The 21,995-nt window shown below is 47.4% G+C and overlaps 1 protein-coding gene across 1 annotated transcript in view; it reads left to right on the top strand.

The window, feature by feature from the left end:
• Positions 1–21,995, top strand: part of LOC119394493 (venom metalloproteinase antarease-like TtrivMP_A) — a 208,404-nt gene that overhangs the window by 161,525 nt on the left and 24,884 nt on the right. The window contains exons 10-11 of the mRNA XM_037661798.2: positions 14,997–15,105; positions 15,180–15,311. Coding sequence (XP_037517726.1) covers positions 14,997–15,105; positions 15,180–15,311 — 241 coding nt within the window. The remainder of the gene's footprint in view (positions 1–14,996; positions 15,106–15,179; positions 15,312–21,995) is intronic.

Here is a 21,995-nt window from a genome sequence, read left to right on the forward strand (position 1 = left end):
TATAAACTTTGCCACAAAAATTTATAGACTGTATATAATAGCAGTGATGTGGTATATGAAAAAGATGCTATGACAAGTAGTTGCTTTTTTCCTTTCGGCTTCTTATACGTATTTCCAAAGACCACGTGCTGCGCGCGGTTCGTTATAGTTTTTATCTAGGTTAGTGTATTTACAACAAATCTAATAAATTTGAATTTTTTCCTGTACTTCTCTTGATTGGCAAGGTGCTACTATGATGAAGATATATAAACATCCAGAAGGGTGCACTTTGTAGTTACAGCATGCTTTAGAGGAACATTAAAAGGAGGAAACGATTGTTGGCGTATTAGCAAATTACTCTTTCACAATTCCAAAATCACCACGCCTGCAGCGAGAACACGCAAGGGAAGTGCGAAAACGCGCAAGAAGAAATTACGGCTGGTAACTCCACCATTAAATTCCCGCATAAACGCGTCATAGGTTGTGACGGCGTCTGATACATCGTACGCAGTTTCTAATCAGTAAAAAAGAAGTGCATTGTCTTCCGAGGGGGGGCCATAGACATAACAAACGAAGCTTCAGGAAATTTCGACAAGCCAAAGTCGCCAAAATACGAAAAATGCACTTTGAAATCCGTGTTGTCACGTGTGAGATTTTGTTGCGAAATTTAAAAATGAAACATTGAACTGCCGATCAAACGTTCATCGTATCCAGTATGTCCTCTCAACTGTTTCCACGGTGAGCCAGCCCCTTTTTACAAGAAAGTACCGTAGGTTAAAGTTACTTGCTAGTGAGCATGCGCTAAGCATGCGCAGATAATTGCCGCCTAAAACGCCCTTGCGGTCGATTCTATCTTCAGGCAACACCACCTAGATTATTGGCTCGGGCCTCTGTTGGGCCCGATCTGGGGTCGGGCTGGACCGGGCCGGGTAGGCGAAATTTTTTTCTCGGGTTCGGGCCGGGCCCGGGTCTCGCTTTCAGTCGCCGGGCCGGGCTCGGGCGGGTAAATTTGAACGAGTCCCGGGCCTGGACCGGGCCCGGGCCGAGAATCACGGCCCGTGCAGCGCTCTAGGCTGAATCGAGTGACGTGCCGACAAACAGAAAGACAGAAAGACAGACCAAAATTTCTCCGTTTAAGTATCCCAAGAAAGACTATCGTCTTCAAAATATAAAACATCGCTCCGCGATTGCACCCTTGCTCGCTCCACGCTCCCGTTGTAACGGCGTGGGGTATTTTCGCGGGCAGTTCGTTTTGTGTCGGTTGCGCTGTTCGTAGGAATGCCGAACTCCAGGAATAATTGCTGCGTTGTTGGGTGCAATAACACCTACAGGAATTCTCCGGGCACGTGTTTTTACCGGTTTCCATTTAGAGAATATGAATGGAATCGGCGTGAACGGTGGATCGCACTCGTTCGACGACAAAAGTGAGTTTTGGGAATAGATGAGCTATTTGTTTCTGTGCGAGTGAGAATTTATGGATGCTACATTACACTACAGCAACGATGGGTCTAATTGAACACCCAGGCCGTACAGCAGAATATGCAGCAGGCACTTTGTAGAAAATGCCAAGAGGCGCACCCATCGATGTCGTACAATCCATCAATATTTTCTGAGCGCTACAGGTTCACACAGATGGAAAGAGTTTTTTCATCCAGCGGCCGTGACAGCGCAATTGCTGGTGTCGCCAGTTTCAAGCTGCCGCTGAGTTCACTGCCACGTTAGCCCGAGGGTGATAAGCTGTGATTGTTTAGTGAGCGAGGCGGCGTGCGTTACACGGGCGAAGTTTCGCTCAACGGGCTCGTCACTTCCGTTGTCTTCGCCCACGTCATGCATTTTATGTTGCCGCGTTCGCCTGAGGACACACGACGTCTGGCGAAAAGCAGCACACGCACTAACGCTACGTTCTCTGACAGTCGCTAAAAATTTGACGCCTTTGGAAGCAAACGGGAAATAAAACGCCTCAAGCGAAGCACCAAGACACGGCGCAGTGGCTTGCCGCCGCTTGCGTCATCTGCTCACTTATGCCGCCAAATCTGCTGCCGCGGCCGCTTTGGCGCTGGAGGCAGCGCGCGACTGTGGCGGCTCCTAACGTATGCACGGTGCCCATACCTTTCGCGACGCAAATTTGACGGTTCAGGAGTAGGTGCTGATCACCCTAGATGACGCCTTCAAGGTTCGCATGTTTTTCGGTGCCGACGGAAATAATGACGCTGAAGCGCAGCGGAACGGTCACTTGCTCTTCTATCACTTTCAATGCATGGTTCTCTGGATTCGCGTGGGGCGGGAGCGCTTTGTCTGAGGTTAGTGTTATCGACTTAGACCTCAGGTCGATGAAGGCGCCGTGGTCACTTAGGGAGTCCATTCCAAATATCACATCCCTGGGGCAGTTTTGTAGGATTACAAAGCTCGCAGGATAAGTGCGGTTCAGGATAAGTCCGGTTATTGATGGTGACTATCGCCGTGCAGACACCAATCGGCGTTATCAGGTGGCCTCCGGCTGTCCGGATTTCGGGTCCACTCCAAGCGGTCTTTACTTTCTTCAGCTTGGTGGCGAATGGCCCACTGACGACGGAATATTCCCCTCTTCGTCGACGAGAGCGGTGATGTTGTGAACGTCGATGAGAACGTCGAAGTCGCTATTGCGTCACCTTGCGTTGCGGTTAGGTAGCGGCGTCGGATCACGGCTGCGTCGATTTGTTGCGGTTTTTCCATGCTGCGTCGTCAGGTCTTCTTCAGTCCGTGAGGTTTCGTCGGCAAGGCTTCGTCTGTTTCGCGTCGTGTTCTGCAGGTCTCGTCGCGTTGTCGTCGTCGGCTGCCGCGGAGGATCTTCGGCATTTCGTCGTACAGCAGCCGCTCCTCCATCGGTTGCTACCCTTAGTTTCCCGGATACGGGTTAGGCGACTGGGCCCGGTTTGGGCCAGTGTACTGCCGGCGTTGCGGTGACATGTAGCGGCCGGGCGACGGCGAGCGGGAAGGTCGTCGTTCTTGCCACTGTGTTCCGGTGAGGTTGTCGTTGATGTCGCGAGGCCGTTCGCCTGGCTGTGGGCGCGGCGCATTGACGGCGAATCCGCGTAGTCCCATCTGTCGGTACTTGCAGCGGCGGTACGTGTGGCCGGCCTCCCCGCAGTAGTAGCAGAGCGGGCGGTTGTCAGGGGCGCGCCAAACATCGGTCTTCCTTGGCGCGTTGTGCGGGGCATAGCGCTGGGCGACACGAGGACGGTAGGGCGTCGGTGGTGGTGGCGGTGGCGGCGTCTGGCGACCGAAATGTGGCGATGCGCTGTTTCGACGTTGTCGCGGAGCGGGCACGGGATGGCGGACTGAAGCAGCGTAGGTCATGGCCTCCGGATGATGCTGCGGTGGTTCGGGAATTCCTAACGCTTGCTGAACTTCTTCGCGAACAATTTCGTTGAATGAGTCAACTTGAGGCTGTGGCGGGGGTAAAAGCTTGCGCAGTTCCTCCCTCACAATCGCTCGGATCGTTTCATACACGTCGTCGGAGCAAAGTGGTTGAACTTCTGCGTACGCTGGCGTCGAGCGGCGATTGAATTGTCGGCTGCGCATCTCCAGCGTCTTTTCAATTGTCGTCGCCTCGGAGATGAACTTCTGGACAGTACTCGGTGGGTTCCGCATCAGACCCGCGAACCGCTCCTGCTTTACTCCTCGCATGAGGAAGCGAACCTTCTCGTCTTCCGGCATTTCGGGGTCGGCGTGGCGGAAGAGTGAAGAGCAGCACGTTTTTGTTTGGTAGCTGCGAACGGGTTTCAAGCAGCGTTTCGGCCCTCTCCTTGCGGATGACGCTCGTGAATGTTGCGAGGAACCTGGTACGAAATGTGTCAAACGTTGTCAGTGTTCGCTCTTGGTTCTCGAACCAGGTGCGAGCGGCGTCTTGAAAGGCGAATACACATGTCGAAGCTTGTCTTCGCTGGTCCCCGCATTCAACACGGCGACTCGGTCGTACGCTTCGAGCCAGCTTTCCGGGTCTTCAAGTGCTGAACCGCGGAAGATCGGCGGCTCCTTGGGTTGCCGGAACAGGATAAGCGCAGACGGCACAGGGGCTTTCATCGTCGCTGCGGTCGAGGTTGGTGTCTTGGTCCGCCTGGTCTTTTTAGGTAAAGACGCGTACTCTAGCCGCAGACCTTGTTGTCGTGTGCTTGCTCGCTGCTCAGCGTTGCCGTCGATGTCTTCCTTGCGACTTGGGCTGAGTTCACGGCTTGACGGTGGCTTCCGGTACATGAAAGAAGCAGCACCTCCACCAGATGTCACGTGGTCATGACGTCGACGACGACCGCAGGCGCGGTGTCCAAGATGAAACTCTTCATTTGGCCGAACATGTGGCCGAGAAACGGAAAGTTATTTACAGCAATAGACACGGTATGCACTGATAGCGGCGAACAGAGCGCCGACCGTCGATCAACTGACAAGCGGTAAAGCGTGTCGGCATTTATACATGTGGCATCTAATATTCCAGCATTATCGCTGGTTGTCGCGCAAGCTCTAGAATAAGCTCGAGTGTTCGCGTATTGCATGCAATCTTAACAAAACGATCTACAATAATCGCGAAGCTTCTCGAACAATGAGGCGCGGTTAGCGCTGAGCGTTGCTGACACTCTTTGCGGGCGAAAACCGAATACAGCGAAATTCATAATAAGAAACGCACGTGGCAATATACATGCAGATGCGTTCGGATGTGTGCAGTATTTACGATGCAAGCATTGTCAAGAAGTGGCTACGTGTTGTTTTCATTTCTTGCTCCCACGTTGCCAATGAGCAGTGGTTGCCTGAGTATTCTGCTCGCTTGACGTACACACTTTTCCCATAGTGCACCGCGCGCTTACGGGGCATTCTTGGATTGCTTGAAAAAGGTCTATAGCTGTCGCAGTAAAATGTTACCAGACTATGAAGCGCGGTTCCGGGACGTGGCGGCACTACGTGACTAGAAGTGCATCTGATCCAAATGCCGCTCTTCATTTAGGTCGGTTATTGGCCAATAGCATGCTATCTGTTCTGTAACGCCAAACAGAAGGTGCCTTTAGCGCCTATGAGAGTGGGCGCAGGCGTTTGCGTGAAAACCCGCAGGGTCCCATATGCACTCGCTTAAGGCGACCTGCAGGCGAAAGCCACCTTCATATTCTTCTTTTCTGTCGGTGTACTAATCCTCCTCCCCTCCCCCAAAGCTTCCTGCACCTCACTTGATTTTGTACTGCCTCCTACATCGGCCCACCTTTATCCAAGTGACGATGTCATGTAGTGACGCCAGTATGTGAAGTTCGTTATGTGACGTCATAGCGACATCATGATGAAGTCATAATGACTTCACAAATTTTTGCCGATCGATGGCTTCATCATGACGCCATATGGTTACGTCATTGCGTGATGATCTTTTTCGCATCACTCGTGTTGACGCAGAAACTGCCGACGGTCAGGTTTTGCGGTTGATGAGGCATCTATGTCATTTAGAGGTATGGTATGGTAAACTTTATTGAGGTCCAGCAGGGCACGTCTCAACACGAGCGGGCCGCTCCCACGTAGGGACCGGAAGGCCCTCTCGGCCGCATCGTGGGCCTGCTGGACAGCCCAGAGTTGTTCGGCCAGAAGGGGGCTACGAAGGGCCACATCCCACCTGGCCGCGTTATTATCGACTGTAGAGTGTGAGCCCGCACACCGCCAGCGCATGTGTTCTAGAGTGGATATTTCTCCGCATGAGGGACAAGTGGTGGTATAAATATCGGGATAGATCCTGTGTAGAAGACACCGGTTAGGATATGTATTCGTTTGCAAAAGCCGAAGTGTGAGGGCCTGAGCTCTGTTGAGCCGCGGGTGTGAAAGAGAGTAAATTCTGCGAGCGAGGTAGAAATATTTTGTAATCTCGTTGTAGGTAGGAGGAGTGTCCCTGTTCTCGGTGGAGTCGTCTCCAAGCAGTCCGGGGGAAACGCGGTAGGTTAGGTCGCGCGCAGCCCCATGAGCCGATTCACTGAGGTTGTGGGAAACACCCTCTATCTGACCCTGATATGCGGGGGACCAATAAATGAAGACCACTTAATTGAGGGGTGTCTGAGAAAATACAGCTCCGCGCTTCACTTCTATAATCTCCTCGCCTCGAACGACTTGAACATTTGGGTGAGTTGTTCACAGCAGCACCTGCTTTCTGCAGCATGGGTATTTCCCAAAGGCCGGGGGGTGGATCGCGACCCCTTTAGAGCCTGCGGCTTTCTTCGGTCTATGGTTGTGTCGTTCAACTCAGACGGCACCTCTGTTGCCGTTGTCGGTATTGGGTACGTCCCAATGCAATTTAGTTCTGGGAACTTGGTTGCGTTCACATCAGTGCACATAGTTACTCTTCTTGTCTTCTTCATAGCGACATTCGTGGTTTCCATCCACTTGTTTTTTGCCATTGCCATCATTGATTGTTATTACGTTGTTCCACAGAAGATTGATCCTTAGGCGCTTCATAACCGGCAGAGGCAGCATAAAGTCAACTCCGGATAGTATTAAACATTTGACTGTGACCTCTGGGCTGCTGAACTGAATTTTCCCATTTGCTCATCTTGTAAAATTTCAACGTGCTCTATCGTAGCCGCGATAAATTTTCCCTTTATGATACTGTTCTCACGCAGAGTGCGTTCATTATGTTAACAGTGGTCCATTGTCGACGAGTGCTGACACTTCTTGGATATTTATAAGCATAAAAGCATACAGACTGCGCGATTCTTTTAATAAATAGTCTCTACTTCATCGCTCTGTAGTGCCTGAGTCTCGAGGGCCTCCTTTATGTCGCGATCGTCGAACTGTCTCACGGGTCTTCAAAATGTACTGCGCATAAATACGCCGTATTCTTTCTCCTGTAACAGCTCACTCAGTGATTCGGATGTTTCGTGAAGCACGGCCGTCGTTTCTCTGCGGGTATCCGTCAAAACAACATTTTTCGTCATAAAAAAAGGTCTCACACCGAGCGTGATGACGAGAGTAGTTTATGCTGTAAAATTTTTTTCCCTCAGTCCAAGCACTACTAGTTGTACAACGGCAGACTCCGGAAACTTAGGCTCTGCGAGTTTAAGAAGGTGGAACTTTTCAAAGACATCATCCGACAGTTAATATACAAGCGCATCATTCCAGAACTTGAGCCCGTGCATTGAAAAGCAGAGCCGAAACTATTTTTCCGTGCACACCAGGTCTGTTCTTCCTGCTCTACGATACGAGTACGAAACCATTTTCAAGCATTGCCGGTTCGGTATTTCCCCATAGGGAACACACGGTGCAAATACGAGAGCCAAGGATTTTCTTACAGACATTCCTATTGAAAAAAGTCAGATGGTGGATATTGGTGGAAACTGCCATCCACCATTATAGTGGATTATTGTAGTGGGTGGATGGTGGGTGGATAGTGCACGGTGGACAAGGTGGGTGGATAGTGGACAGTAGCTTAGGTGGGCAGATTGTGGACGGTAGCCTAGGTGGGTAGAAAGACTGCTGTGTACAAGGTATGTGGCAGGTACGGGGAGGGAGGGCATATCTGTCAATGAACTATTTTCTTTTAAGTGCTGTTTCACTTACATTTAAAAACGTGTCTGCCTGTTACACAATGCACACAGGCAAACAAATTGTTAACTCCCAGCTTTCAATCTAAATGTGTTATCAGGCAACACAGGCACAATAATACCATGCTTGCGCTAAGCAACAAACAAACTGGCTCAGTGAATAGGTTTATTCACTTTTCTACATTTCTTGGTGTCGTGCTTACGTTTTTGCCTCAACGAGCAGCGTCTGTAAAAAACCCTTGTGGAAAACCCTCACCACTACATCATGGTAGTTGCTCGGTGCCTCTAACTGAAGCGGCTACAAAGAAATGCACTTCTCCAAGCAACCTGAAAAATATTCAAAAATAATAAAAAATCTAAATGCTTTGTTTAGGTAATCAACATATTCGTGCGTCTTACACTGCTCCTTTCGCACAATGAAATACATACTATAGTGAGTCCTTGTTTCACGTATGGCATGTTGTTGAGCTAGTTGGTTCATAAGTACAGCAGACACGTTTAAAGGCGTCATGAAGCACCCCTTGGGCTTGTTGAAAAAGCACATCCTGTGGAAAGCTGACACGGCTATGAACTGCTCTGCCAAATATTACAGTCGTGCGCGCCGCGTAAAGGCCACAAGCGGAGCGCGAAGTTGCCGTTCCCTCAGGCGCCCTCTTTTCAAACATAGACCGGTTCTCACTCTCGTCGGTCGGCAGGGCGTCTGCCCGTTGACGTCGCGGATCTGCCTGTTTACGTCGCAAGAGACGTAGCATGCTTATTGGCCGATAGCCGACGTAAATCGAGAGAGGCGTTCGCATCAGATGCGCTTCTTGCCACGGGGTGCCGCCACTTGCCGGCGCCGCACTCCTCAGTAAACGGTAGCCGCACTCGCGCACGCGAATCACAGCGCGAGAGCGATCGCGTTTCATGACGCGCGCTGACGTAACTTATTTACCCCATGCCATCCCCCCCTGTATAGCTTCCAGTGCGCTCGTCGGCACGAGAAAAGAGAGAAAGCGCTGAAAGAGTGCGCCAAACCCCCGTAACTCCGCTTATTCTTGACGGATTCGAGAAATTTTTGCGGCAATCGATTCGGGAGGCTGTAAACTCCAAAACTGAGGTCATTAGATCATTACTTGGAAAAGCGGTTCACGACCCCTTTAAACTGGACGAAGCCAACACGTTAGAACACAGAAATAAACACACCCACATGGAGCTCACGGTGTGTGTGTGTGTGTTTTCTGCGCTTCTGGTGTGTTTCTATAACCTAACGCGTCGTCTTTGCGCAGTTTGAACTGTTTGCTGAACTTAAAGCTAAGTGACAGTAAAATCGCACTACAAAGCACTCCAGCTGGTGAGGTATTACTGGCTGTTATATTACTTCTTTTTTTCGCGAGCTGCCGTAAACGGAATAGTGTCGGCATTCCGTGCGGGGACAATAGGCAGGTTTAGAATAGCGTACGCTAAGGTACGCTATTCTAAGGTACGCTATTTAGCGGCCTACTATTTCCGTCACTTAACGGGAGCCCGCAAGCGTTAGCGCACGACGCATGTGCAGTTGCGCGAAATCTAAAGCAAAGCTTTGCGTACGCTATTCTAAAACTGCCTAATTGCTTGCCCTTGCAACAGGGCGGCAGCGATCGCTTGACGGTAGCTCTTGAATCTTATTAAAACCACAAGCGGGTTAGTTCTCTCGGCAAATAACCTTTTCCTCGCAAAATGAACGCGCGATTCGATAGCCCACGCTGGGCAAGAGAAAAAAAACATAACTAACCCACAGCCTAAGCTTTCGAACGTTGCAGCGGCAAATGCGATCCACATCGGGCGATGCCGGCAGCCGGCCAACGGGGATTCACAGCCGGCCAGTTGCCACTCGCGCTGCAGTGCCGAGTCCCCCCCTCATTCCGCGTTCACCAAGAAGCCAACCTACCACATTATATCATGCTTTGTGGGCGGATTCTGAACAAAGTCCCGTCATTTCCGACGTAAAAGCTTATGAGTGCACAAGGGTGCTAGCATAATCAGTGTTGATTATTGCCGCACCAAATAACACAAAATAAACGCAAAGCAAACATGGGCAAATGCAACTTATCCCGCCTCACCGACTCCCAGTCACAGCATAACCCGGTGGCTGTACCAATAATGTTTAGTTTGGTTATTACAAGTGCAGTGACGGGTGCTAAATACCTGTGTAAGACGAGCGCCTTTCTAGCGAAAATTTTATCTCTGCTTTCAGTTTTACGGCGGGTAGTGCGTCCTGTTCCGATATGCGAGCACTTTTGAGCAATAGCGATTAAGCCGTTCACAAACGTCGTGTGGGAGCAGGTTCAACACAACTGCAAAAACATTCAGCACCGTCGTATTCAATATCCCTTGACAATACGCATACAGCAATAATAATGCATAATGTGGATAATAATGCATAATAATAATGCTTTCTCAAGGAAACATGCTGGCAGCGTACACATTGCGAGGTCCGCCGGTCTTCAGGTGATGTGACGAGTCGGCGTTGGCTGAACCCCCATTTGCGGGCATCCGCCGATCTAGAGGCAATGTGGTGAGTTCCCAATGTCCACGAATTCTCAAGTCGATCCATACAACAGCGCGCGTTGCGAGAAGCTATGCCGGCGCAGCTCATCGATGGTGATCACCAACAAACAAAGAAATCGTACTTAGGAAACTGGCGGCTCCTGCTCACTTAGTTTGCCGCGTACCGCGCATCATATTGATTCAAGAAGTTCCGCGTAAGTCAATGACCGCCACATCTAACTCACAACAAGGGCAAGCACAAAAATTAACCGCATCAGTAAAAACACAATCACCACGCCATGACCACGTTGTATGCAGCGCACCGCCATGTCAGGAAAGAAAAATGTGTTAGGCAGCTAGGGAGGGAGCACGACAGCGGCGACGCCAGTGGCCACGACCTAAACAAATTTCACTTCCGATGCTGTCGGACGTGACGTCATTGCCGCCGTTGAAATAGCGCCTATGGCAAACGTGGTCTCAGAGACGGCAGTAGATGTTGATCTCGGAGGCGAGGTTGTGAGGCGCTACCAGCGCCGCCGCATGCTGGCAGCGAGGAGGAAGTAGCTGGCAAACAGCTGCTCGGCTGGGGTTTCACGACGTTGCAAAAGCACGACATGACTTTGAGGGACGCCGTAGTGGGGGGCTCCGGAAATTTCTACCACCTGGGGCTCTTTACGTGAGCCAATATCTAACTACACGGCTGTGCTTTGCACTTTGCCCCCGTCAAAATGCGGTTCTCGTCTGAAGCCGCAAGTTCTCTTTACAATACAGCACATTGTCAATCTGTTTACTCAAGGTGTTTCGGTTGCATCATGCATTTGACGGACTTTTTTCTCAACGTTTACATCGGTGGCGCATATAATGATTACTTTCAGCCTTATCGCAAATGCTAGCCAGCCGCAATTTTCAGCGCGAACTTTAAAGCGTAACACGCGTGGTCTCGGGTGGGTACATCCCCGGGAGCCAAAAAATTAACTGCTCTACAGTGATCATTATTTATGCTTGTTCTTCATGCTCGAATCACTAGTCGCAGCCAGAAAGAAACGTATTAATATTTACTAATAATTTAGCGATACAATCTTGAGCATTTTTTCGCGATCAATAAAATAGGTGTACTGTGAACAAATGTAGCATTGAGAAGGAAAGCTCAAAGGGCTCGACCACTCACCACAAAAATATTAATTTCCTGTCAATCAACAAAAAATAAATTAAAGGTGCTGACAAAGTGTGTATTAGATGTACAACACAAATTAGATCATCTCTACTGAGTTTTACATTGCTCCATTAAGCCGCGTTCAGACTGCAGTCGCATCTGTCATAAGTGTCGTATCGCGTAACTGCTGTAACGTCCGTTTACGTTGCTAGCGACCACGAGTGTTCACATTGAGCCCTTCGGTAATATACGTTTTTTACGACGGGCCAATCACCGCTCTGATTTTCCATGGCGCCGTTGGCCGTAAAGAATGGGTCTTTGACGCACTTCATCGACGAGCAGCTCATCGCTGCACAATGAAGGCCCTTCCGCACTCGTCTTCAAACTTGCCGCGAGAACACAAAACAACGAACACGGGCAAACAAGCTCCACAGACACGCTACTGCATGCCATGACGCGTATGAAGACGCGGAATCTGGGGAGACGGGAAGCCCCATGAGCGGAAAGTGAAAACCGAAACTGCTTTGCCCATTGGTCGTGCCGTAACGGTCGCATCAGTAGTGGTCGTAAACGTCGCGGACTCGCCAACATTTACGCCCGAAACGTTACGTACTTTACGCTAAATACAACAACGTCTGAACAAGCTCATTACGTTGATTGCGTTTACGGTCACGATCCCTACCAACGATCCGTACGTTGCGCACGTAATCTGAACACGGCTTTAGGCACTACCAACTCGCCCAAAATGCTATTCATTTGCACTTCAATGATCTTTCACATATATACTCATCATAGTTGCCATTGCTTTCGAGTATAATGACGGTGTTTGGCGCAGCTTCTCCAGCATGGTACAGCATGGTACACCATCATTTTCCTCACCCACCATTCCCTCGCTGCTTTCCACCAGTTGCGCGATAGTGGGCACAGTCTCCTGACACTACCCACTATTTTGCTGCTACTCTCCACCATCGTCCATCATCATTTCCACCTTACCCTGCTAACGTACGCCATGCCACCCACCACTGTCCGCTATAAACACCATGATTTCCAGCATACCCAGCATTATTGCCATTATATCAACCATCTTTTCCAGTATCCACCATGCTAGTTTTTCTAATAGGGATATTTCTAGTGTTCAATCCGTGCATCAACACTCGAAGAATTGAGTTGAGTTGAATAAACTTTATTTGCCCAACGGTTGATATTGTGCCCGGGGCTAGGAATGCCATATAAAATTATGGCTCTGGTAAAGTAGAGAGGTGGGTGAGTTGGAACTGATGCATTTTTGAAAACGTTTCAGCGCGAACGGGACGGAGCACAAAGAAGAGGACACAAGATTAGCGCTGTCTAACAACTGAAGTTTATTAAAAGAAAATTCAAACACCTGACAACCAACAACGCATGCGCAAAAGTTACCTGTAGTCAAAGAACTCATTAAGCTTACGTAGTTCACAATCTAAAAGGCAAACGGACGGCTGAGATATGCAATCATCTCCCGCATCTTTAATGAAGTACGCTTCCACGAGTTCCCGTGCGACACCCCCCGTGTTCCAAGGATTTTGACTGCTTCTATTAAGCTATTAATATATGTTGCTTCTATTAAGCTAATAATAAATAAGCAGCAATATATGTTGTACTCTTGGTTCAAATAAAGTAGAAAAGGCGCCCATAGCGTAGTCGTTAGAGCCACGGGATTTGGCAGCGTAGGATTAGATTTGAAACTCCGAAGTCGGAAGGTTCTTCTTCGAATTTTATTTTGCGTTTATCTTGTGCTAATGGGCGCTATAGGGAACCCAAGCTCAAGTTTGCGGCGCGATGACAGCGCCGCGCCAGCCGCGCTGCGGCTCTGTCGGACAACACTGAACCGTCGCGCGGCCGACTCAGCCCCTTTCACAGTAGCGGTAGCGCACGTGCGCGCGCGTTCTTCTCTCGGTGCGGGTAACTGTGGGGCCGTCAGCTCGGCACGTTGAACCGAGAGGCTTGCTGTGCGAAGCTGCGCATTTCCACGATGGCAGAAGCGACCCAGCGGAAGCGCAAGCGTGGTCCGAAGTATTGCGGTTTAGTGGCCAGCCACAACAGTGCAGACAAGGCACACGATTCACGTGTTAAACTGTATCGGCTCCCGGGCGTGTCGCACGAGAAATAAAGGCGGCAAGCGTGGATAGCTGACAGCGCTGTCTCGCCTTCTATTTTGGCTGTCTGAGTTCATCGCTTTCGTTCGTTCCGACTACCTGAATCGGTAAGTAACGGGGCGCATGCACGCAGCGACTACAGTAATGATTACTCGCTGTCTTCTCGCATTGTTAAAGTCCAGTTACGGTTGTAGGTGAAGCAACTTTGTGTTTTGATTCCCCGTGCTCGTGAGACCTACCCGTCGTTGTTGAACGTTCACATTCGCGTTATACCGTTAGCGTTGCGCGGTTGGTTGAATTCAACTGAACTCCGCACATTGTCAGAAGTTCGGCGCCTGCATTTCACGCGTCGGGAAGGCTGCTTTATCACGCCGGAACGGACGTCTGTGCATTTTCAGCAAGCTTTGACATCGTTCTGCAGGTTTGCTTTGTTTTTGTCACTTTATTGGGGTGATATATATTTAAGCCGCTAAATATAACTGGCACTTCATACATGCTTTGCAATTGCAACCTTGAATTAACCACCTTCTGACTTTGTGCGATTTTCTAGCCGCGTTCACGCAACAGGTTTTATACGCCTGTCAAGTCGGTATCATAAAAAGAGACTGCAAGCATGACGCGAGAGCCGAAAAAACGAGGCGAGCAGTTCATCTTGCTTCACAGTGGTTGAAGCTCAGCTAGCTGCCTCGCGTCTTAATCGGCGGGTGATTCTCCAGCGGCACGGAGGACTTGACTCTAACCTTCTCAGGAAGCAGTGCCATGGCCGTATAATCTTTTTTTCGCACGCCGCAAACGTTTGTTCACGAAAGTACACGGCTGCTACTGTAAGCATGCCATATCAAAACAACAATCGTATGATTCGTAGTCCACGCCGCAGAACATCGATAGCGTGTACGGCTTCATTTCGGAGTGCATGTGGACCATTATTCATCTTTAACGTGACAGAATGAGACTTACCTCGAGGTATACGTCCTACACGGTGTAATCGCGACTTGGGAAATGCATTTCGCTTTGAGTCGGGCGTGGTTGTCGTCGATCGTCTGCTCTTCACCCTTAACGTGATTGACGAGCTTTCCTCATTTTATCAAGTTCGCTTTGCGGAAGTGCCAGTCAAGCTTGAAGATCCTTTTGAAGCCGCACTGCACGCGGTACATTGCGAGACGCCGCAAGTGCACCGCGAGAGCTCTGCACGTGCACGGAAGCGAGCGGCAACGCGGTGGCGAGAAGGGAAAGCGCTCGCTGATCACGCCCCAGTTTCTCTTTTTCTGCCAGAGATGGCGCTGCCTGTCAAGAGCAGCAGCGCCGCTAAGCGTTGCTTGGGAAGCCTATACGAAGGTGCGGAGGTCCCCTCTGCCCAGGCGCGCGCGCGCGCGCGCGCGCGCGCGCGCGTGTGTGTGTGTGTGTGTGTGTGTGTGTGTGTGTGTGTGTGTGTGTGTGTGTGTGTGTGTGTGTGTGTGTGTGTGTGTGTGTGTGTGTGTGTGTGTGTGTGTGTGTGTGTGTGTGTGTGTGTGTGTGTGTGTGTGTGTGTGTGTGTGTGTGTGTGTGTGTGTGTGTGTGTGTGACGTTGATTAAATCCAGTATCCCTTGGTCGATGTATAATACACATCTCATGGGCCCATGTAATATAGGCTCTTCGGGAGACTAGCAGGCGCTGTTTTGTAAGTCATCCTTATTTTCAAATATTTGCAGGACGCGCAAAACTGGGCACCGTCTGTACGCACCTGGGATTAGGTGAAGGTGAAGATAAACCACATGGGTACCTCGGTGTGAACACCATTGCTCATGAGCTTGGCCACACGTAAGTATAATCTCAAGCAGCACTACCGTTTATATGAGTTGCGTTTCAGCGGTGTCACGCCTCCTTTTTTGCAGGTTAGGGGCAGAGCATGACAGGTCACCCGAGTGTCCCTGGAAAGATGGATATCTGATGAGTTACGAAGACGGAGGATTAAAAAAATTCCGGCTCTCGCAATGCAGCGAAAGAAGCATTAGAGAATATGTGAGGTGAGCAGAGCTTTGTGAATATTTTTCACTATCGGGGGCTTTGTTTACGAGTTGAAAATACTCAAAACATGAAAGGTAGCTGCTCACCTAAAAGGAGTTTGGAGACATTCAGTGGATTCCTATCACTGCTAATTCTTGAAATGTAGCAATGTTAAGAAAATATTAAAATGTATCTTTATAAAGCACTGTTACGAGATTCAGCGAAAACATCAGCTTTCTTATGTAGCGGTGCTTAGAGGCGAACTCATTCATTCATTTGTAAAAGATAAGACAAAACTTTTCAATCAGGTATCCTAAAAATGGACAAGACGTGCAGATTTGCGCAGGTAGAATGTGCACGATAGAATAACAAGGAAATTATTTTTTACAATGATAAGCATTACAAAAGTTCCTCACAGAATCCTCGTTAGCTATCCAAGGAAGAAGACTAGGACGAAGTCTCGAACGAGAGAAGGAAACCTCAAAACACGCAGTATATTCTTTTATAATATTCAGAGATGCTGAAATATTGAGATTTATTGGCATGAATAAGGAGCATATCGCAAAGCAGCACAATAACAGTGCATGAGTGGACGTGCACAGACAATATATCAAGCAATCAATCAATGCATGAATCAATCAATTAATCAACCATAAGTAACTTCATTACATGATTTTAGAACCTGTTACGTAATAAATTTGACCGATAGCCTAAACAGCTCGTTGCCAGTGCAACATGGCAGTTTTTTCTTGCATTTTCGTACAACTTGTATTCCTATATATTGCTGTTAATTTTTATGCGTAAATTCAAAGCAATAAGCATAAATACAAGAGGTATACATAATACTCTACCAACACATGTAGTATGCATAAGTATAAAATAGAAAATTACGTCAGAAAAATTCCAGAATATGCTTCGTTAGAAAGAAAATAGCATTTACACGTTATGCCAGAACATCTTGGAAGTTTGATTTCGTGATGAAAATCATTCCACATGTGAGCATAAGAAAATTTACTTAGCCATTCAACGCACACTCTGAATCACAAATTGAGGTTTACATTGCTGTTGCTACTGTGTCGTGTGTTTACCCACGTAAAAATTACAACGCCACGAGCAGTGGCGTATTAGTTCCTAATATTTTCTTCACTAGGCAGGAGATATTGTAGTTTTGTATACTAGTGAATGGCAGTGCACGTATTCTTTGAAAGAGATTGTTACAAGAATGGGGCACAGGGGAAGAAGTCTTCATGCGTACGGCCCCTTTCCGTGCTCGGAATAACGGTGTTAGATAATATGCGCTGATGGGCTAGTTGGTGAACCATGATATTCATAAGGCAGCGCGCGAGACACAATCATGCGCAATTAAAATGACGCGAACGGAAGCGCTGGCTTTGCGTCAATTTTATGCGTACGCGATTGTGTCTTTTACGTTAGGCTCGACGATTCATAACAATTGGTAAACTGGCAACGAAATAGGCTGAAGTACAAAGATCGCAGCAAAGGCAAATCAAAGTATTGTCATGCTCTAATGTGGGGTACATTTGAACAAGGTTCACATCTTTCCAAAAAAGCTTACTAGAAATAAAATTCCTAGAAAGTTAATCATGTCCAACTATTAGGTTGTTTACTGATATAATAAGTGAAATGCCATTAGGATTTCTCTCTTTTGAATGAAAAATAATGATTTTGTTTTATAGGCATTTCTCAGGTAGCACAAAACGGATAATTGACGCTTTATAAACGTTTATCCGAAACAAAAAAAATGTCTAAAGACGTCACGGAATAGAAGCTAAAGGTCTAGAAAACGTCGCATATCTTGTCTAATGTCCGGCTAGAGTCAATTTTTAAGACCATCTAGAAAACGCTTCTAAAAAGCCGCAAAACATCCCATTCTTTAGAACGGATTGCTGGATACCTAAAATATCCCATTGTATTATCTTTAAAAAGATGTTTTTAGACGTCATGCAATATCTCTTTTCTTCTTGCTGTTTTGTTTTGTGCATGCAATTAATGCACGTTTATAATAAGCCCTCTCTGTTATAGTAATTACAGTGACTTTATTCTGTAATTACTATTAGAGAGTGAGAGCTCGGTAGATTCACAGACAAAAATGGTGATGTCGCAATTTATTATGTAAAGCAGCAACGATTCCTGTACAGCATAGAAGCGTAAAAAAACGCGAATTGAGGTAGAGCATGCGACAACATACGATTATACAGAAGCGGCAAAAGAACACAAACTATCGCGGTAGTTAGAATGCCGCTATATTGTATCCAACCTTCAAGAACAAAACTTTTTGTTGCACGATTCCTCATTAGCGAAATTGTTGCCAAACAACTAACAATGCAATATGACAAAATTTAGGATCTGGCGCAGCCATTCTGCAATATGTAAGCGTCGTCTCAATTAGCTCTACTGAATGAAACACTTCGATGAAGTGAACAGACATTGTAAAGAAGGGAATGTCGCTAAAGTGAACGAAACGACAAGGAGACTAGTTTCCGTCAGGGCCCTGGACGAAGACAAGCCTCCATGTTGAAACGTTTCCTCAGCGCTTCATCTTCCGCTGAACTTTTTTCTTGCAATAAAGAAAAAGAGAGAAGGAATAGAGGATTAGCCGAGAGCTTAACTAGCGTCCAGTTTGCTGCCCTACTCATGGGAGGAGAATTAGGGAGTAAAAATTGAGAGAAAGAGACACGTTTCACAACACGCACACACAGAGGAGCGTATCACAGCCGGTCGCTCAATTCTGTTGCCTTGAAGTACTGCAGGATGGCGTGTGTTGCTTTCTGAGCTGATGTACTGTGAACACAGGCTCCCAAGATCATTCATCCAGTAAAAGGCCAACCATCAAGTATCCTGAAGGCTGCCTGACACACTGGAAAGTCTGGTGATGTTGTTGAAATTGGGTACAGCGGCACACGAGATGATCGATAGTCTCTACACAGTTGCGGTTATCGCACATTGATGAATCTGCCATGCCAATCCGATAGCTAAATGAGTTAGAAGGCGGTACACCGAGCCACAGCCAACACAGCATTCTAAGCAGGAAAGCATGCATACATCGAGCACCTGTTGTCCGTCTCCCTTCGTTTCAAAACAATCGTTCAGCAGCGGTACAAACACCCCAGTTAGTTGAAATCGACTCCACCTCGTTGAAAACGCTATTAAGAAAAGCAAACTGCAAAATAATATTCTGCCCATCCCGTCAAGAATTCGTAATGAACAAAGACCGCAAATGGCTTGCGAAATCACTGTTGCTGAAGTGCGCTGCTCACAAAATGGAACTTTTAGGAACTTTCCTAAAACATGCCTCTGTTGGAATATTTCTCACTGAAAAAATGTTGGCAACCCCTGGCATAATTACAGAAGTAAGAGTAGACGTTCGGAACAAAAGGCGCCATCTTAGACGTTAGGTGAAAGGTATTTGTGGATGCAGCATCCATGTTTCAAAGCGTACCCACTAAATAAGTAACGGTTTCAGGCTTCAAAACTTCTTGCAGGAATTATGGTCTGACATCCCTAGAGAGCGCACTAGTTAACCTGACATGTGCTATGGCTAGCAGAAAATATGAACACGGTAAATTACAGCAAGATACAGCAAAAAAAAAACAACTAAACCAATTGTAGCGCAAAACCAAAATGTATGAGCAGAAAACTGATGGACACGACCACAAAAATTACGATGAATGGGCCACTTACAAAAACCAATAAAAAGAATAAAATAAATACGGAAGCCTGATCAAAAATACAGCCTGATACAGCATGATCAAAAAACCAAGTTTGTATTATGATGCCCAGTAGTAAAGATCTCAGGCTAAAATAACAATTCTTGTGATAACACACATCAGCTCATGAAATTGTGACTGTCCCCCACTTTTTCCTCAATAAGCACACAGCTATAAACCCAGGATTGTCAGAGGCAGGTCAGGGTATTGCACTTCGTACATCACGTCGCTTAGTGTCAAATTATCACAATGTGGGCAAGGCACTCTGAACGCATGGCTTCTGACAGGTACTTGATGGAAATCACTAGGCACTTAGGAAGTCTTCTGAGAACACTTCAAATGGCATGAACTGAGTTCTACTATTAGCAGCATGGGGCAGCGGTCCACATCAAACATATTTTAGCCCAATAGCCCTAGTGCGATTTCTTGAAGATGCCGACGAACACAGATGCTTATAAAAGTGATGAACTCCTTTATAAATTGTGCCTTTTTTTAAGTTCTTTAGGAAAAGAGAAAAATGCAAATCTCTTGACATCCATCTCTATTCATACGAAAACCTGCCGGTCACCCCATCAAAGAGAGAAAGTCATAATTTAGTTGGTGTATATATATCCTTTGTATCTGAACATCTAGGGCGAGTACCACCTGCAATAAATAGGAGAACAGATACCTTCATTATATGGTATAATACCTAAAAAATGGGACGGAGTTAAAAGTTGAAAACTCAATAACACCATGCGGCGACAGAGAGCGAGCATGCTTTGTTTAACCAGGCACAAGAGACGCGCAAGACAACCTTTTGGTTCTGCTAAGAGGGGCCGACTATACAGAGAAAGGAGGAGGTTAACAGAGAAGGCAAAACCTAAATCACAAGTCCGAAAGCACATCGAGATAGTCAAGGCAGCACTGAGAAAAAATGCCGAACTCCTGCCCGTGCGACGTGTCTGTGATTCTCACGGCCTCAGAAATTCGCAACAGAAAAGCATGCCCAGGCTCTCGCTACACGAAGACAGTACTGTGAAAAAAACCATGAACTAGCACGCTGTCACTGCAAAGATTCTGTTATCCAGAAACTTAAGTGACGCAATAAAGCGGATGAAACATGCCGTAACGTCTACCAATGCAGTTTTAGAATTGGGTGCACGAAGCTTTGCGTTAGCGTTCGTCGCCCCTGTGCATGCGTTATGCGTTAAGTACGCAACAAACGCTACCTTGGCGTACCCTTTTGTAAAACTGGCTACTGCGCACGCATCTCACGCCATCCTCATGTGTATACACGTTAGGTGGCGGAAATAGCATACGCGTCCAACGAACGCTATGTTTGCATACCCTATTACAAAACTGTGCATTACTTGGCGCACGTAGCTTAAGCTAATCTATCTCTTCAAACAAAAAGCATTTTACTGAAATTAGGTTAACAAATATAAACACAGTTTCCGCTCATGTTCGTTCGAACGTAAACGGAAACCATGGACTGCATTTACGTTTCCACAGCTTTATCATGTATGCTGAATAAATCCGCAGTCACGTACTGCTGAAGCATGTCGCCCATGCAATCCGTCATGCAACGTTCGCACCACGCTTTTTTGTTTGTCATAGTTCTCAAATACTGAAACGCAACTGAAATAAAGATGAGACTACTTTAAAAAACGACAGAATCCCGTGGTTTACAGAATCCGCAAATACAATCAGAACTAATCGCACATCAACGTAACCACGTCAGGCCCCCGAGTATAGAAGAAAGGAAGCTCCGAGAGCGTCCCGCGCCCAAGCTGATGAGTGCATTTTTCCTCAGGGAATCCTACGGGACTAGGACTAACCGTCAGTCAGCGTAAGGGTCGCTCCACAAGGACATACTTTCATTCGGGTCCACAAGTTTAACACTCAGCGAAGTATAGTTCCTTCACAGCGGCGTTCATAGCCTCCATGAATGACGACACAAGCACGAAACAAAGCAAAATAGGGCATTACTGGCGAGCGCGACCACACATGCGAAATCGACAACCTTAACTGACGTTGCAGAGGCAACAGCCGCGCGGATGGATACAAGGTCAGCGCTGAGACCGTGGTGAAGTTAGACGGTTATCGCTGCCAACAAATTACGTTAATTTTACTGGTTAACGAAATTTGAAGTCTTCATGATTACTGATGCGATGTCAACACCGTACGCATTCATCCTTTTACGCGTTACTTTCCTTATCGCGATGAGAGATGGCGTGCGCAAGCTCGAGTTCAAATTTCAATCGCGGCGGTTCGTGCATGCATGGACCAAATGGCGCGCGATTTGGTGCTCTGCGAGAAAACGTCCTTATAAAGTGCGTCTTCTAAACGTCGCAAACAAGAGATATAATCCGGCATTTCTTTGACGTTATAAAACGTCGAAATTGGTTTAGAATCTGTTTTATTCCATTTATCCCTAAATTTGACATTTTGTAAACCGTGTGAGCTACCTGGCTTAAGGGCATTTCATTGTCAAGAACCCACTTTGGAAGAGCTTTTTTCTAGCTCATTGTATAGTAATTTCAAGAATTAAAGCGAACTGCGAGAAAGCGATATCACAGTATCGTCGGCATACAATAAGGCATTTACTGAAAAACCAAAAAGACGTGTACCTTCAAGGAAAAAAGTAAGGACAGGATAGAAAGGGCGTCACTCGCAAACTAACTTTGCGTACGCAACAAGAGGCACGCAACTAACCTTGCGTGCCTCTTGGGAAGAGGCACGCAAGGCCCTTTGTCGCCTGCTCGGTTGGCGTGGTGTACGAGATCCCGCTTAGTTGCGGTAGGGTATATATCGGCCAAACAGGCCGGTGCATAAACGACAGAATGAGGGAGCACGAACTTTCGGTGAAAAATAAACTTTCAGCACATTTGCCTGTGCATTGTGGTTCCTGCAAGTGTGAGCCTGGGTTTGCCTGTGTTTCCGTTCTTGGAAAGAGTAACGATGTCTTAGCGCGTGAAATTATGGAAGCATACT

Source organism: Rhipicephalus sanguineus, chromosome 5, assembly GCF_013339695.2.
Source record: "Rhipicephalus sanguineus isolate Rsan-2018 chromosome 5, BIME_Rsan_1.4, whole genome shotgun sequence".
Lineage (NCBI taxonomy): Eukaryota > Metazoa > Arthropoda > Arachnida > Ixodida > Ixodidae > Rhipicephalus > Rhipicephalus sanguineus.